At 60.8% G+C, this 16,784-nt stretch overlaps 1 protein-coding gene across 6 annotated transcripts in view; it reads right to left on the bottom strand.

Annotated features, from left to right (window-relative positions):
• GOSR1 (golgi SNAP receptor complex member 1) overlaps positions 1–16,784 on the bottom strand; it is a 75,921-nt gene that overhangs the window by 52,608 nt on the left and 6,529 nt on the right. For 4 of the 6 annotated variants that reach the window (XM_076057734.1, XM_076057737.1, XM_076057736.1 and 1 more), the window contains one exon: positions 7,557–7,656. In XM_076057734.1, the coding sequence (XP_075913849.1) occupies positions 7,557–7,656 (100 nt within the window). Of the gene's footprint in view, positions 1–6,776; positions 7,383–7,421; positions 7,523–7,556; positions 7,657–16,784 lie in introns of those variants that run through there. The other 2 variants (XM_076057739.1, XM_076057738.1) reach the window with 2 other exon arrangements.

Genomic DNA, 16,784 nt, shown 5'->3' on the forward strand with positions numbered 1-16,784 from the left:
AGACAGGGGGAGACACGGGGAGACACGGGGAGACAGGGGAGACACGGAGAGACACGTGGAGACAGGGGAGACATGTGGAGACACGGAGAGACAGGGGGAAACACGGGGAGACACGGGGAGACACGGGGAGACAGGGGGAGACACGGGGAGACACGGGGAGACAGGGGGAGACACGGGGAGACAAGGGGAGACACGGGGAGACACGGGGAGACACGTAAAGACACGGGGAGACACGGGGAGACACGGGGAGACGCGGGGAGACACGGGGAGACATGGGGAGACAGGGGAGACACGGAGAGACAGGGGAGACACGGGGAGACAGGGGAGACACGGAGAGACAGGGGAGACACGGGGAGACAGGGGGAGACACGGGGAGACAGGGGGAGACACGGGAGACAAGGGGAGACAGGGGAGACAAGGGGAGACAGGGGAGACACGGGGAGACAGGGGGAGACGCGGGGAGATACAGGGAGACGCGGGGAGACACGGGGAGACAGGGGGAGACACGGGGAGACAGGGGAGACATGTGGAGACACGGAGAGACAGGGGGAAACACGGGGAGACACGGGGAGACACGGGGAGACAGGGGGAGACACGGGGAGACACGGGGAGACAGGGGGAGACACGGGGAGACAAGGGGAGACACGGGGAGACACGGGGAGACACGTAAAGACACGGGGAGACACGGGGAGACACGGGGAGACGCGGGGAGACACGGGGAGACATGGGGAGACAGGGGAGACACGGAGAGACAGGGGAGACACGGGGAGACAGGGGAGACACGGAGAGACAGGGGAGACACGGGGAGACACGGGGAGACAAGGGGAGACACGGGGAGAGAGGGGGAGACACGGGGAGACAAGGGGAGACACGGGGAGAGAGGGGGAGACAAGGGGAGACAGGGGAGACACGGGGAGACAAGGGGAGACACAGGGAGACGCGGGGAGACACAGGGAGACACGGGGAGACAAGGGGAGACACGGGGAGAGAGGGGGAGACACGGGGAGACAGGGAAGACACGGGGAGACACGGGGAGACAGGGGGAGACACGGGGAGACACGGGGAGACACGGGGAGACAGGGGAGACACGGTGAGACACGGTGAGACAGGGGGAGACACGGGGAGACACGGGGAGACACGGGGAGACGCGGTGAGACGCGGGGAGACACGGGGAGACAGGGGGAGACACGGGGAGACACGGGGAGACACGGGGAGACAGGGGGAGACACGGGGAGACAGGGGGAGACAGGGGGAGACACGGGGAGACACGGGGAGACACGGGGAGACACGTAAAGACACGGGGAGACACGGGGAGACACGGGGAGACAGGGGAGACACGGAGAGACACGGAGAGACAGAGGAGACACGGGGAGACAGGGGAGACACGGAGAGACAGGGGAGACACGGGGAGACAGGGGAGACACGGGGAGACACGGGGAGACACGGGGAGACAGGGGAGACACGGAGAGACAGGGGAGACACGGGGAGACAGGGGAGACACGGGGAGACAGGGGGAGACACGGGGAGACACGGGGAGACAGGGGAGACACGGAGAGACACGTGGAGACAGGGGAGACACGTGGAGACACGGAGAGACAGGGGGAAACACGGGGAGACACGGGGAGACACGGGGAGACAGGGGGAGACACGGGGAGACACGGGGAGACACGGGGAGACAGGGGGAGACACGGGGAGACAAGGGGAGACACGGGGAGACACGGGGAGACACGTAAAGACACGGGGAGACACGGGGAGACACGGGGAGACGCGGGGAGACACGGGGAGACATGGGGAGACAGGGGAGACACGGAGAGACAGGGGAGACACGGGGAGACAGGGGAGACACGGAGAGACAGGGGAGACACGGGGAGACAGGGGGAGACACGGGGAGACAGGGGGAGACACGGGAGACAAGGGGAGACAGGGGAGACAAGGGGAGACAGGGGAGACACGGGGAGACAGGGGGAGACGCGGGGAGATACAGGGAGACGCGGGGAGACACAGGGAGACACGGGGAGACAAGGGGAGACACGGGGAGAGAGGGGGAGACACGGGGAGACAAGGGGAGACACGGGGAGAGAGGGGGAGACAAGGGGAGACAGGGGAGACACGGGGAGACAAGGGGAGACACAGGGAGACGCGGGGAGACACAGGGAGACACGGGGAGACAAGGGGAGACACGGGGAGAGAGGGGGAGACACGGGGAGACAGGGAAGACACGGGGAGACACGGGGAGACACGGGGAGACAGGGGGAGACACGGGGAGACACGGGGAGACACGGGGAGACAGGGGAGACACGGTGAGACACGGTGAGACAGGGGGAGACACGGGGAGACACGGGGAGACACGGGGAGACGCGGTGAGACGCGGGGAGACACGGGGAGACAGGGGGAGACACGGGGAGACACGGGGAGACACGGGGAGACAGGGGGAGACACGGGGAGACACGGGGAGACAGGGGGAGACAGGGGGAGACACGGGGAGACACGGGGAGACACGGGGAGACAGGGGGAGACACGGGGAGACACGGGGAGACACGGGGAGACACGTAAAGACACGGGGAGACACGGGGAGACACGGGGAGACAGGGGAGACACGGAGAGACAGAGGAGACACGGGGAGACAGGGGAGACACGGAGAGACAGGGGAGACACGGGGAGACAGGGGAGACACGGGGAGACACGGGGAGACACGGGGAGACAGGGGAGACACGGAGAGACAGGGGAGACACGGGGAGACAGGGGAGACACGGGGAGACAGGGGGAGACACGGGGAGACACGGGGAGACAGGGGAGACACGGAGAGACACGTGGAGACAGGGGAGACACGTGGAGACACGGAGAGACAGGGGGAAACACGGGGAGACACGGGGAGACACGGGGAGACAGGGGGAGACACGGGGAGACACGGGGAGACACGGGGAGACAGGGGGAGACACGGGGAGACAAGGGGAGACACGGGGAGACACGGGGAGACACGTAAAGACACGGGGAGACACGGGGAGACACGGGGAGACGCGGGGAGACACGGGGAGACATGGGGAGACAGGGGAGACACGGAGAGACAGGGGAGACACGGGGAGACAGGGGAGACACGGAGAGACAGGGGAGACACGGGGAGACAGGGGAGACACGGGGAGACACGGGGAGACACGGGGAGACAGGGGAGACACGGAGAGACAGGGGAGACACGGGGAGACAGGGGAGACACGGGGAGACAGGGGGAGACACGGGGAGACACGGGGAGACACGGGGAGACAGGGGAGACACGTGGAGACACGGAGAGACAGGGGAGACACGGGGAGACACGGGGAGACAGGGAGAGACACGGGGAGACAGGGAGAGACAGGGAGAGACACGGGGAGACAGGGGGAGACACGGGGAGACACGGGGAGACACGGGGAGACATGGAGAGACACGGGGAGACACGGGGAGACAAGGGGAGACAGGGGAGACGCGGGGAGACGCGGGGAGACGCGGGGAGAGAGGGGGAGATGCGGGGAGACACGGGGAGACACGGGGAGACACAGAGACACGGGGAGTGAGTGAGTGACACAGTGAGTGACACAGTGAGTGATGCAGTGAGTGAGTGACACAGTGAGTGAGTGACACAGTGAGTGACACAGTGAGTGACACAGTGAGTGAGTGACAGTGAGTGGCACAGTGAGTGAGTGACAGTGAGTGAGTGACACAGTGAATGACACAGTGAGTGACACAGTGAGTGAGTGACAGTGAGTGGCACAGTGAGTGAGTGACAGTGAGTGAGTGACACAGTGAATGAGTGACACAGTGAGTGACACAGTGAGTGAGTGACACGGAGTGAGTGACACAGTGAGTGACACAGTGAGTGAGTGACACGAGTGAGTGACACAGTGAGTGACACAGTGAGTGAGTGAGTGAGGGAGTGACACAGTGAGTCACACAGTGAGTGAAACAGTGAAACAGTGAGTGACACAGTGAATGAGTGACACAGTGAGTGACACAGTGAGTGAGTGACACAGTGAGTGACACAGTGAGTGACACAGTGAGTGAGTGACACAGTGACACAGTGAGTGAGTGACACAGTGAGTGAGTGACACAGTGAATGACACAGTGAGTGACACAGTGAGTGACACAGTGAGTGAGTGACACAGTGAGTGACACAGTGTGTGACACAGTTAGTGACACAGTGACACAGTGAGTGACACAGCAAGTGAGTGACACAGTGAGTGAGTGACACAGTGACACAGTGAGTGACACAGTGAGTGACACAGTGAGTGAGTGACACAGTGAGTTACACAGTTAGTGACACAGTGACACAGTGAGTGACACAGCAAGTGAGTGACACAGTGAGTAACACAGTGAGTGACACAGTTAGTGACACAGTGAGTGACACAGCAAGTGAGTGACACAGTGAGTGAGTGACACAGTGAGTGACACAGTGAGTGAAACAGTGAAACAGTGAGTGACACAGTGAATGAGTGACACAGTGAGTGACACAGTGAGTGAGTGACACAGTGAGTGACACAGTGAGTGACACAGTGAGTGAGTGACACAGTGACACAGTGAGTGAGTGACACAGTGAGTGAGTGACACAGTGAATGACACAGTGAGTGACACAGTGAGTGAGTGACACAGTGAGTGACACAGTGTGTGACACAGTTAGTGACACAGTGACACAGTGAGTGACACAGCAAGTGAGTGACACAGTGAGTGAGTGACACAGTGACACAGTGAGTGACACAGTGAGTGACACAGTGAGTGAGTGACACAGTGAGTTACACAGTTAGTGACACAGTGACACAGTGAGTGACACAGCAAGTGAGTGACACAGTGAGTGACACAGTGAGTGACACAGTTAGTGACACAGTGAGTGACACAGCAAGTGAGTGACACAGTGAGTGAGTGACACAGTGAGTGACACAGTGAGTGACACAGTGAGTGAGTGACACAGTGAGTGACACAGTGAGTTACACAGTTAGTGACACAGTGAGTGACACAGTGAGTGACACAGCAAGTGAGTGACACAGTGAGTGACAGTGAGTGACACAGTGAGTGAGTGACACAGTGAGTGAGTGACACAGTGAGTGACACAGTGAGTGACACAGTGAGTGAGTGACACAGTGAGTGACACAGTGAGTTACACAGTTAGTGACACAGTGAGTGACACAGTGAGTGACACAGTGAGTGAGTGACACAGTGAGTGACAGTGAGTGACACAGTGAGTGAGTGACACAGTGAGTGAGTGACACAGTGAGTGACACAGTGAGTGACACAGTGAGTGAGTGACACAGTGAGTGACACAGTGAGTTACACAGTTAGTGACACAGTGAGTGACACAGTGAGTGACACAGCAAGTGAGTGACACAGTGAGTGAGTGACACAGTGAGTGACACAGTGAGTGACACAGTGAGTGAGTGACACAGTGAGTGACACAGTGAGTTACACAGTTAGTGACACAGTGAGTGACACAGTGAGTGACACAGCAAGTGAGTGACACAGTGAGTGACAGTGAGTGACACAGTGAGTGAGTGACACAGTGAGTGAGTGACACAGTGAGTGACACAGTGAGTGACACAGTGAGTGAGTGACACAGTGAGTGACACAGTGAGTTACACAGTTAGTGACACAGTGAGTGACACAGTGAGTGACACAGTGAGTGAGTGACACAGTGAGTGACAGTGAGTGACACAGTGAGTGAGTGACACAGTGAGTGAGTGACACAGTGAGTGACACAGTGAGTGACACAGCAAGTGAGTGACACAGTGAGTGACACAGTGAGTGACACAGTTAGTGACACAGTGAGTGACACAGCAAGTGAGTGACACAGTGAGTGAGTGACACAGTGAGTGACACAGTGAGTGACACAGTGAGTGAGTGACACAGTGAGTGACACAGTGAGTTACACAGTTAGTGACACAGTGAGTGACACAGTGAGTGACACAGCAAGTGAGTGACACAGTGAGTGACAGTGAGTGACACAGTGAGTGAGTGACACAGTGAGTGAGTGACACAGTGAGTGACACAGTGAGTGACACAGTGAGTGAGTGACACAGTGAGTGACACAGTGAGTTACACAGTTAGTGACACAGTGAGTGACACAGTGAGTGACACAGTGAGTGAGTGACACAGTGAGTGACAGTGAGTGACACAGTGAGTGAGTGACACAGTGAGTGAGTGACACAGTGAGTGACACAGTGAGTGACACAGTGAGTGAGTGACACAGTGAGTGACACAGTGAGTGACACAGTGAGTGAGTGACACAGTGAGTGACACAGTGAGTGAGTGACACAGTGACACAGTGAGTGACACAGTGAGTGAGTGACACAGTGAGTGACACAGTGAGTGACACAGTGAGTGACACAGTGAGTGAGTGACACAGTGAGTGAGTGACACAGTGAGTGACACAGTGAGTGACACTGAGTGACACAGTGAGTGAGTGACACAGTGAGTGACTGACACAGTGAGTGACACAGTGAGTGACACAGTGAGTGAGTGACACAGTGAGTGACACAGTGAGTGAGTGACACAGTGAGTGACACAGTGAGTGACACAGTGAGTGACACAGTGAGTGAGTGACAGTGAGTGACACAGTGAGTGACACAGTGACACAGTGAGTGAGTGACACAGTGAGTGACACAGTGAGTGACACAGTGAGTGAGTGACACAGTGAATGAGTGACACAGTGAGTGACACAGTGACACAGTGAGTGACACAGTGAGTGACACAGTGAGTGACACAGTGAGTGAGTGACACAGTGAATGAGTGACACAGTGAGTGACACAGTGAGTACTCACGAGTACTGGTCACGGTGAGTACAAGCTGTGTACAGTTTGCTGAAGGACACAGTGAGTGACACAGTGAGTGACACAGTGAGTGACACAGTGAGTGACACAGTGAGTGACACAGTGAGTGACACAGTGAGTGACACAGTGAGTGACACAGTGAGTGACACAGTGAGTGACACAGTGAGTACTCACGAGTACTGGTCACGGTGAGTACAAGCTGTGTACAGTTTGCTGAAGGACACAGTGAGTGACACAGTGAGTGACACAGTGAGTGACACAGTGAGTGACACAGTGAGTGACACAGTGAGTGACACAGCGAGTGACACAGTGAGTGACACAGTGAGTGACACAGTGAGTGACACAGTGAGTGACACAGTGAGTGACACAGTGAGTGACACAGTGAGTGACACAGTGAGTACTCACGAGTACTGGTCACGGTGAGTACAAGCTGTGTACAGTTTGCTGAAGGACACAGTGAGTGACACAGTGAGTGACACAGTGAGTGACACAGTGAGTGACACAGTGAGTGACACAGTGAGTGACACAGCGAGTGACACAGTGAGTGACACAGTGAGTGACACAGTGAGTGACACAGTGAGTGACACAGTGAGTGACACAGTGAGTGACACAGTGAGTGACACAGTGAGTACTCACGAGTACTGGTCACGGTGAGTACAAGCTGTGCACAGTTTGCTGAAGGACACAGTGAGTGACACAGTGAGTGACACAGTGAGTGACACAGTGAGTGACACAGTGAGTGACACAGTGAGTGACACAGTGAGTACTCACGAGTACTGGTCACGGTGAGTACAAGCTGTGCACAGTTTGCTGAAGGACACCAACTTCATGTCCAGTTCGTTTTCCAGCTGCCGCGCCTGACGCCGCAGGTCTGGGGAGACACACGGGGAGACACGGGGAGACACGGGGAGACACGGGGAGAGACAGAGACACGGGGAGAGACAGAGACACGGGGAGACACAGAGACACGGGGAGACACGGGGAGACACGGGGGGAGACACGGGGAGACACGGGGAGACACGGGGAGAGACACGGGGAGACACGGGGAGACACACGGGGAGACACGGGGAGACACGGGGAGACACGGGGAGAGACAGGGGAGACACGGGGAGACACGGGGAGACACACGGCGAGACACGGGGAGAGACAGGGGAGAGACACGGGGAGACACGGGGAGACACGGGGAGACACGGGGAGACACGGGGAGAGACAGGGAGACACGGGGAGACACAGAGACACGGGGAGACACGGGGAGACACGGGGAGAGACAGGGGAGAGACACGGGGAGACACGGGGAGACACACGGGGAGACACGGGGAGACACACGGGGAGACACGGGGAGAGACAGGGGAGAGACACGGGGAGACACGGGGGGAGACACGGGGAGACACGGGGAGACACGGGGAGACACGGGGAGAGACACGGGGAGACACGGGGAGACATGGGGAGACACGGGGAGAGACAGGGGAGAGACACGAGGAGACACGGGGAGACACGGGGAGAGACACGGGGAGACACGGGGAGAGACACGGGGAGAGACACGGGGAGAGACACGGGGAGAGACACGCGGAGACAGGGGAGAGACACGGGGAGAGACACGGGGGGAGACGGGGAGACACGGGGAGAGACAGGGAGAGACACACGGGGAGACAAGGGGAGACACGGGGGGGGAGACACGGGGAGACACGGGGGGACACGGGGGGACACAGGGAGACACGGGGAGACACGGGGAGACACGGGGAGACACGGGGGGACACGGGGGGACACGGGGAGAGACAGGGAGAGACACACGGGGAGACAAGGGGAGACACGGGGGGGGAGACACGGGGAGACACGGGGGGACACGGGGGGACACGGGGAGACACGGGGAGACACGGGGGGAGACGGGGAGACACGGGGAGAGACAGGGAGACACGGGGAGACACGGAGACACACGGGGGGAGACACGGGGAGACACGGGGAGACACGATGAGACACGGGGAGAGACACGGGGAGACACGGGGAGACACGGGGAGACACGGGGGGACACGGGGAGACACACGGGGGGAGACACGGGGAGACACGGGGAGACACGATGAGACACGGGGAGAGACACGGGGAGACACAGGGAGACACGGGGAGACACGGGGGGACACGGGGAGACACGGGGAGACACGGGGAGAGACACGGGGAAACACGGGGAGACACGGGGAGACACGGGGAGAGACACGGGGAAACACGGGGAGACACGGAGGGAGACACGGGGGGAGACACGGGGGGAGACGGGGAGACACGGGGAGACACGGGGAGACACGGAGAGACACGGGGAGACACACGGGGAGACAGGGAGACACGGGGAGACACGGGGAGAGACGGGGAGACACGGGGGGAGACAGGGGGGAGACACGGGGAGACACGGGGAGACACGGGGAGAGACAGGGGAGAGACACGGGGAGACACGGGGAGACACGGGGGGAGACACAGGGAGACACGGGGAGAGACACGGGGATACACAGGGAGACACGGGGAGACACGGGGAGACACGGGGAGAGACACGGGGAAAGACACGGGGAAACACGGGGAGAGACAGGGGAGAGACACGGGGAGACATGGGGGGCGACACGGGGAGACACGGGGAGACACGGGGAGACACGGGGAGAGACAGGGGAGAGACACGGGGAGGGAGACACGGGGAGACACGGGGAGAGACAGGGAGACACGGGGAGAGACACAGGGAGACACGGGGAGAGACACGGGGAGACACGGGGAGACACGGGGAGAGACAAGGGAGAGACACGGGGAGACACGGGGAGACACGGGGAGAGACACGGGGAGACACGGGGAGACACGGGGAGAGACACGGGGAGAGACACGGGGAGACACGGGGAGACACGGGGAGAGACAGGGGAGAGACACGGGGAGACACGGGGAGACACGGGGGGAGACACAGGGAGACACGGGGAGAGACACGGGGATACACAGGGAGACACGGGGAGACACGGGGAGACACGGGGAGAGACACGGGGAAAGACACGGGGAAACACGGGGAGAGACAGGGGAGAGACACGGGGAGACATGGGGGGCGACACGGGGAGACACGGGGAGACACGGGGAGACACGGGGAGAGACAGGGGAGAGACACGGGGAGGGAGACACGGGGAGACACGGGGAGAGACAGGGAGACATGGGGAGAGACACAGGGAGACACGGGGAGAGACACGGGGAGACACGGGGAGACACGGGGAGAGACAAGGGAGAGACACGGGGAGACACGGGGAGACACGGGGAGAGACACGGGGAGACACGGGGAGACACGGGGAGAGACACGGGAAGACACGGGGAGACACGGGGAGACACGGGGGGAGACACGGGGAGACACGGGGGGGAGACACGGGGGGGAGACACGGGGGGGAGACACGGGGGGGAAACACGGGGAGACACGGAGACACACGGGGGGAGACACGGGGGGAGACACGGGGAGACACGGGGAGACACGGGGGGAGACACGGGGGGAGACAGAGACACGGGGAGAGACAGAGACACGGGGAGACACAGAGACACGGGGAGACACGGGGAGACACGGGGAGAGACAGGGGAGAGACACGGGGAGACACGGGGGGAGACACGGGGAGACACGGGGAGACACGGGGAGAGACACGGGGAGACACGGGGAGACACACGGGGAGACACGGGGAGACACGGGGAGACACGGGGAGAGACAGGGGAGACACGGGGAGACACGGGGAGACACACGGCGAGACACGGGGAGAGACAGGGGAGAGACACGGGGAGACACGGGGAGACACGGGGAGACACGGGGAGAGACAGGGAGACACGGGGAGACACAGAGACACGGGGAGACACGGGGAGACACGGGGAGAGACAGGGGAGAGACACGGGGAGACACGGGGAGACACACGGGGAGACACGGGGAGACACACGGGGAGACACGGGGAGAGACAGGGGAGAGACACGGGGAGACACGGGGGGAGACACGGGGAGACACGGGGAGACACGGGGAGACACGGGGAGAGACACGGGGAGACACGGGGAGACACGGGGAGACACGGGGAGAGACAGGGGAGAGACACGAGGAGACACGGGGAGACACGGGGAGAGACACGGGGAGACACGGGGAGAGACACGGGGAGAGACACGGGGAGAGACACGGGGAGAGACACGCGGAGACAGGGGAGAGACACGGGGAGAGACACGGGGGGAGACGGGGAGACACGGGGAGAGACAGGGAGAGACACACGGGGAGACAAGGGGAGACACGGGGGGGGAGACACGGGGAGACACGGGGGGACACGGGGGGACACAGGGAGACACGGGGAGACACGGGGAGACACGGGGAGACACGGGGGGACACGGGGGGACACGGGGAGAGACAGGGAGAGACACACGGGGAGACAAGGGGAGACACGGGGGGGGAGACACGGGGAGACACGGGGGGACACGGGGGGACACGGGGAGACACGGGGAGACACGGGGGGAGACGGGGAGACACGGGGAGAGACAGGGAGACACGGGGAGACACGGAGACACACGGGGGGAGACACGGGGAGACACGGGGAGACACGATGAGACACGGGGAGAGACACGGGGAGACACGGGGAGACACGGGGAGACACGGGGGGACACGGGGAGACACACGGGGGGAGACACGGGGAGACACGGGGAGACACGATGAGACACGGGGAGAGACACGGGGAGACACAGGGAGACACGGGGAGACACGGGGGGACACGGGGAGACACGGGGAGACACGGGGAGAGACACGGGGAAACACGGGGAGACACGGGGAGACACGGGGAGAGACACGGGGAAACACGGGGAGACACGGAGGGAGACACGGGGGGAGACACGGGGGGAGACGGGGAGACACGGGGAGACACGGGGAGACACGGAGAGACACGGGGAGACACACGGGGAGACAGGGAGACACGGGGAGACACGGGGAGAGACGGGGAGACACGGGGGGAGACAGGGGGGAGACACGGGGAGACACGGGGAGACACGGGGAGAGACAGGGGAGAGACACGGGGAGACACGGGGAGACACGGGGGGAGACACAGGGAGACACGGGGAGAGACACGGGGATACACAGGGAGACACGGGGAGACACGGGGAGACACGGGGAGAGACACGGGGAAAGACACGGGGAAACACGGGGAGAGACAGGGGAGAGACACGGGGAGACATGGGGGGCGACACGGGGAGACACGGGGAGACACGGGGAGACACGGGGAGAGACAGGGGAGAGACACGGGGAGGGAGACACGGGGAGACACGGGGAGAGACAGGGAGACACGGGGAGAGACACAGGGAGACACGGGGAGAGACACGGGGAGACACGGGGAGACACGGGGAGAGACAAGGGAGAGACACGGGGAGACACGGGGAGACACGGGGAGAGACACGGGGAGACACGGGGAGACACGGGGAGAGACACGGGGAGAGACACGGGGAGACACGGGGAGACACGGGGAGAGACAGGGGAGAGACACGGGGAGACACGGGGAGACACGGGGGGAGACACAGGGAGACACGGGGAGAGACACGGGGATACACAGGGAGACACGGGGAGACACGGGGAGACACGGGGAGAGACACGGGGAAAGACACGGGGAAACACGGGGAGAGACAGGGGAGAGACACGGGGAGACATGGGGGGCGACACGGGGAGACACGGGGAGACACGGGGAGACACGGGGAGAGACAGGGGAGAGACACGGGGAGGGAGACACGGGGAGACACGGGGAGAGACAGGGAGACATGGGGAGAGACACAGGGAGACACGGGGAGAGACACGGGGAGACACGGGGAGACACGGGGAGAGACAAGGGAGAGACACGGGGAGACACGGGGAGACACGGGGAGAGACACGGGGAGACACGGGGAGACACGGGGAGAGACACGGGAAGACACGGGGAGACACGGGGAGACACGGGGGGAGACACGGGGAGACACGGGGGGGAGACACGGGGGGGAGACACGGGGGGGAGACACGGGGGGGAAACACGGGGAGACACGGAGACACACGGGGGGAGACACGGGGGGAGACACGGGGAGACACGGGGAGACACGGGGGGAGACACGGGGAGACACGGGGAGACACGGGGAGACACGGGGGGAGACACGGGGAGACACGGGGAGACACGGGAAGACACGGGGAGACACGGGGAGAGACACGGGGAGACACGGGGAGACACGGGGAGACACGGCGAGACACGGGGGGAGACACGGGGAGACACGGGGAGACACGGGGGGGAGACACGGGGGGGAGACACGGGGGGGAAACACGGGGAGACACGGAGACACACGGGGGGAGACACGGGGGGAGACACGGGGAGACACAGAGAGACACGGGGAGAGACACGGGGAGACACACGGGGGGGGGACACGGGGGGGGGGACACGGGGGGAGACACGGGGAGACACGGGGGGACACGGGGAGACATGGGGAGAGACAGGGAAGAGACACAGGGAGACACGGGGAGACACGGGGAGAGACAGGGGGGAGAAACGGGGAGACACGGGGGGGAGACACGGGGAGACACACGGGGGGAGACACACGGGGGGAGACACGGAGAGACACGGGGAGACACGGGGGGAGACACGGGGGGAGACACGGGGAGACACGGGGGGACACGGGAGGGAGACAGGGGAGACACGGGGGGGAGAGACACGGAGAGACACGGGGAGACACGGGGGGGAGACACCGGGGGAGACACGCAGACACACGCTGATGATGATATGATGACTTTGATGATGCTGATGATGATATTGCTGCAATCACCACGTAACACACACACACAGACACACACACACACAGACACACACAGATACACACACACAGACACACACAGACACAGACACACACAGACACAACAACAACAACCGCCATTCGCCACTAAGTGGCGGTGACGTCACCACGACACTTGTGCCAGGCTATGTGCACCCTGAGGCCACGTGAAGTGTCGAACGCCCGCTGGCAGGAGGTCACGGGGCAGACCCAGGTGCCACGGGTCGACTGACTGAGATGACTGGCTGATGCACCACCTGTGCCCCCTACTGTGCCAACCTGCTGTGCTTTAGCCACCCGGCGCTCCGCTCGATGTTGTGAGCGTCGCTCCTCCGCCCTCCGTTGTTGTTGGAGAGCGACTACCTCCAACTGCCCAGTAGCGTCCTTCACGAGCCTCCTCCACAGAGGCCGATCTTGACACCGCTGGTACCAGTCATCGGCAAGTCCACTCAGCTCCACGTCCTCCTGTACCACATCACCCCATCTCTTCTCTAGCCCGTGCCGCGCCCGCTTTGCCCCCTCAATCCGGCGAACAAAAGTTGTTTCGGCATGCGGTGTCTGGGCATGCGGGCTACATGACCCAGCCATCGCAGCCTTGCCTGCCGGAGGAGCTCACCGATGGGACCTTGCCCAGATCTTTCAAGGATTTGTGAGCTCCTCACACAATCCAGTCTGGTTAAACCCAGGATGGATCGTAGGCAGGCCAGCCTAAATGTTTCTAACCGGCGAAGATGTTCCATTAGGGGGGTCCACGTTTCGCAAGCGTAGAGAAGGGAGGGAATGACCGTGGCCGAGAAGACCTGAAGCTTAGTGCGGAGCGACAGACCAGGTAGCTTCCACACAGCATTACGCAACCGATGAAAAGATATTGCCGCTCGACTGATTCGGAGTGAGACCTCTGCTGTTAAACTGGAGCCAGTCATAAGCACACTGCCCAGGTACGGGAAACTCTCCACTCTCTCCACAACTGCCCCATCACCGATCGGGAGTTGTGGGGGTGGAGTGTCCGATGGTACAAAATACCCAGGCAGGTGCTTAGTTTTGGTGGGGCTGATGGTAAGGCCCCACCTCTTAGTGGCACGCTCCAGTCTCAGCAGCAGCGTCTCCAACTCCTCCTCTGACTGAGCAGCTATTACCAAATCATCAGCATACATAACGTGGTTGAGCAATAGGGAGCCATCCCTTGACCGCACCCGGGCATCGATCAGCCTCCCATTATATCTGTACCATATGGAGATTCCCCCGGTACAGCTATTGAAGGCTTCACGAACTACGTGGTCAAAATAGATGTTAAATAATGTGGGAGCCAGAGGACATCCCTGTCGCACCCCAAGGTGTACAGGGAATGGCTCTGACTCCCGGCCACGTAGTTTTACCCGGGCCCGCTCACCATCATGAAGGTCCTTCATGATCGTGAGCAGAGGGTCAGGTACTCCAAAAGCACGAAGAACGACCCAGAGCCCAGGCCTACTGATGGTATCATAGGCCTTGACCAGGTCAATAAAGCAGAGATGTAGGTCTTGTTGAAATTCCCTACACCTCTGCTGTAGCAGACGGACAGAAAATATGGCATCTGTGCAGCGTGCCTGGCAAGGCGATGCTGAATAATCCTTGCCAGGACCTTTCCCGGCACACTGAGGAGTGAGATGCCCCTGTAGTTGTTACAGCCTGTGCGGTCCCCCTTCTTAAAAAGGGGGACCACCAGGGCATCCTTCCAATCCTGCAGAACCCGTCCAGTGGTCCAGACTGTTGTTATGATGTCATATAGGGCAGTCTGTGCACAAACGCCACCCTCCCTCAGCATTTCGCTTGGGAGATCATCTCTGCCCGCTGCCTTTCCTGGTCTCAGACTCAGGATCGCCTTCAGTACTTCCTCAACAGATGGCACCTCAGCCAGCCACTCACAGGGGGTGACTTCTTCCAATATTTGAGGCACCGCAGCCTCAGCAGGGTCATCCTCACTTTGTGCCACGATGTTTTCCTGGCTGAGGGATTTTCCCTCCCCCAGGACTTCACAGAAATGCTCAGCAAATCTGCAAACCTGTTCCTGGGGGTCGGAGATTGGATCACCGTTTTTTCCCCTAATGATGGTAATAGGTGTGGCGCTGCAGGTTACTTTTTTGATGGAGTTAAATAGAGATTTGTGATCACGGGCCACTGAGGCAGACTCCATCTCCTCAGCAACCCACGACCACCACCCATCCTTGCAGCGCCTCACGGCTCTCCGAACCTCCGAGCGAAGGCTGCGGTAAGCCTCCTCATTCTCTGACATGGGATTCTGTAGCCGATGGCAGTGGGCCTGTCGCTTTTTTTCAACCATCCTGAACACCTCCTCTGTCAGCCAGGGTCTCTGGGGAGGTCTGGACCGCGTACCCAAAGCAGCCATTGCAGCTGCATGAGTCACAGTCCTAAACCTCGCCCATTTACCCTCGACATCAGGAGGAGTCGGGGACGATGCCAATCCCAGCCGCAAGCGGTGATGAAATTCTCGCTTGCAACTTTCATCAGATAACTGAGACCAGGCCACTTTAGGTCGGAATGGGGTCCTGGGTGTACACCCACCACCGGAGTGGAAGAATGGCAGGCGCATCTTACAGATGACTAGTCGATGGTCAGAGGGCAGATCAGCTCCGCGGTAGGTCCTGGTGTCAAGGACATGGGCTCGCATCCGCTGGTCCGTCACTATGCAGTCCAGCAGATGTTCTTGCTTGGACCCGGCATGCATCCATGATGTTGTGTGGATGCGCCGATGCCGGAACAGCGTGTTGGTAATTACAAGCCCATGGGCTGCACAAAAATCTAGCAGCCTCCTACCGTTGTTATTGAGCTGATCTGGCCCATGCCCTCCAATCACTCCAGACCAGGTGCCAGTATCATGACCAACTCGGGCATTAAAGTCACCCAACATGATGACTATCCCGAGGGGCCACTTTAGCCAGCACCTGTGACAGGAGGTCATAGAAGGCATCTGACTCATCGGCTTTGCCTGCATCCCTCCACGGATGTTCATCTTCGGTGGGGGCATAAGTAACCACGACCACCATTCCTCACCTCCGGTTGATGGGAAGGCGAGCCCAAAGTAGCCTGGGGCTTTACAGCTTCCCACACCTCACCGCCACGCTCCCACGCCCCCTTCATTCTTTTGTTCAAAAGAAGACCCACACCCTGTTGTTTGGAAGTCTGCTGCCCCGAGTAGAGGACTGTCCACCCCTC

Source organism: Petromyzon marinus, chromosome 84 (assembly GCF_048934315.1).
Source record: "Petromyzon marinus isolate PM22_M1 ecotype Great Lakes invasive population chromosome 84, UKy_Petmar_22M1.pri1.0, whole genome shotgun sequence".
In the NCBI taxonomy this organism is placed as follows: domain Eukaryota; kingdom Metazoa; phylum Chordata; class Hyperoartia; order Petromyzontiformes; family Petromyzontidae; genus Petromyzon; species Petromyzon marinus.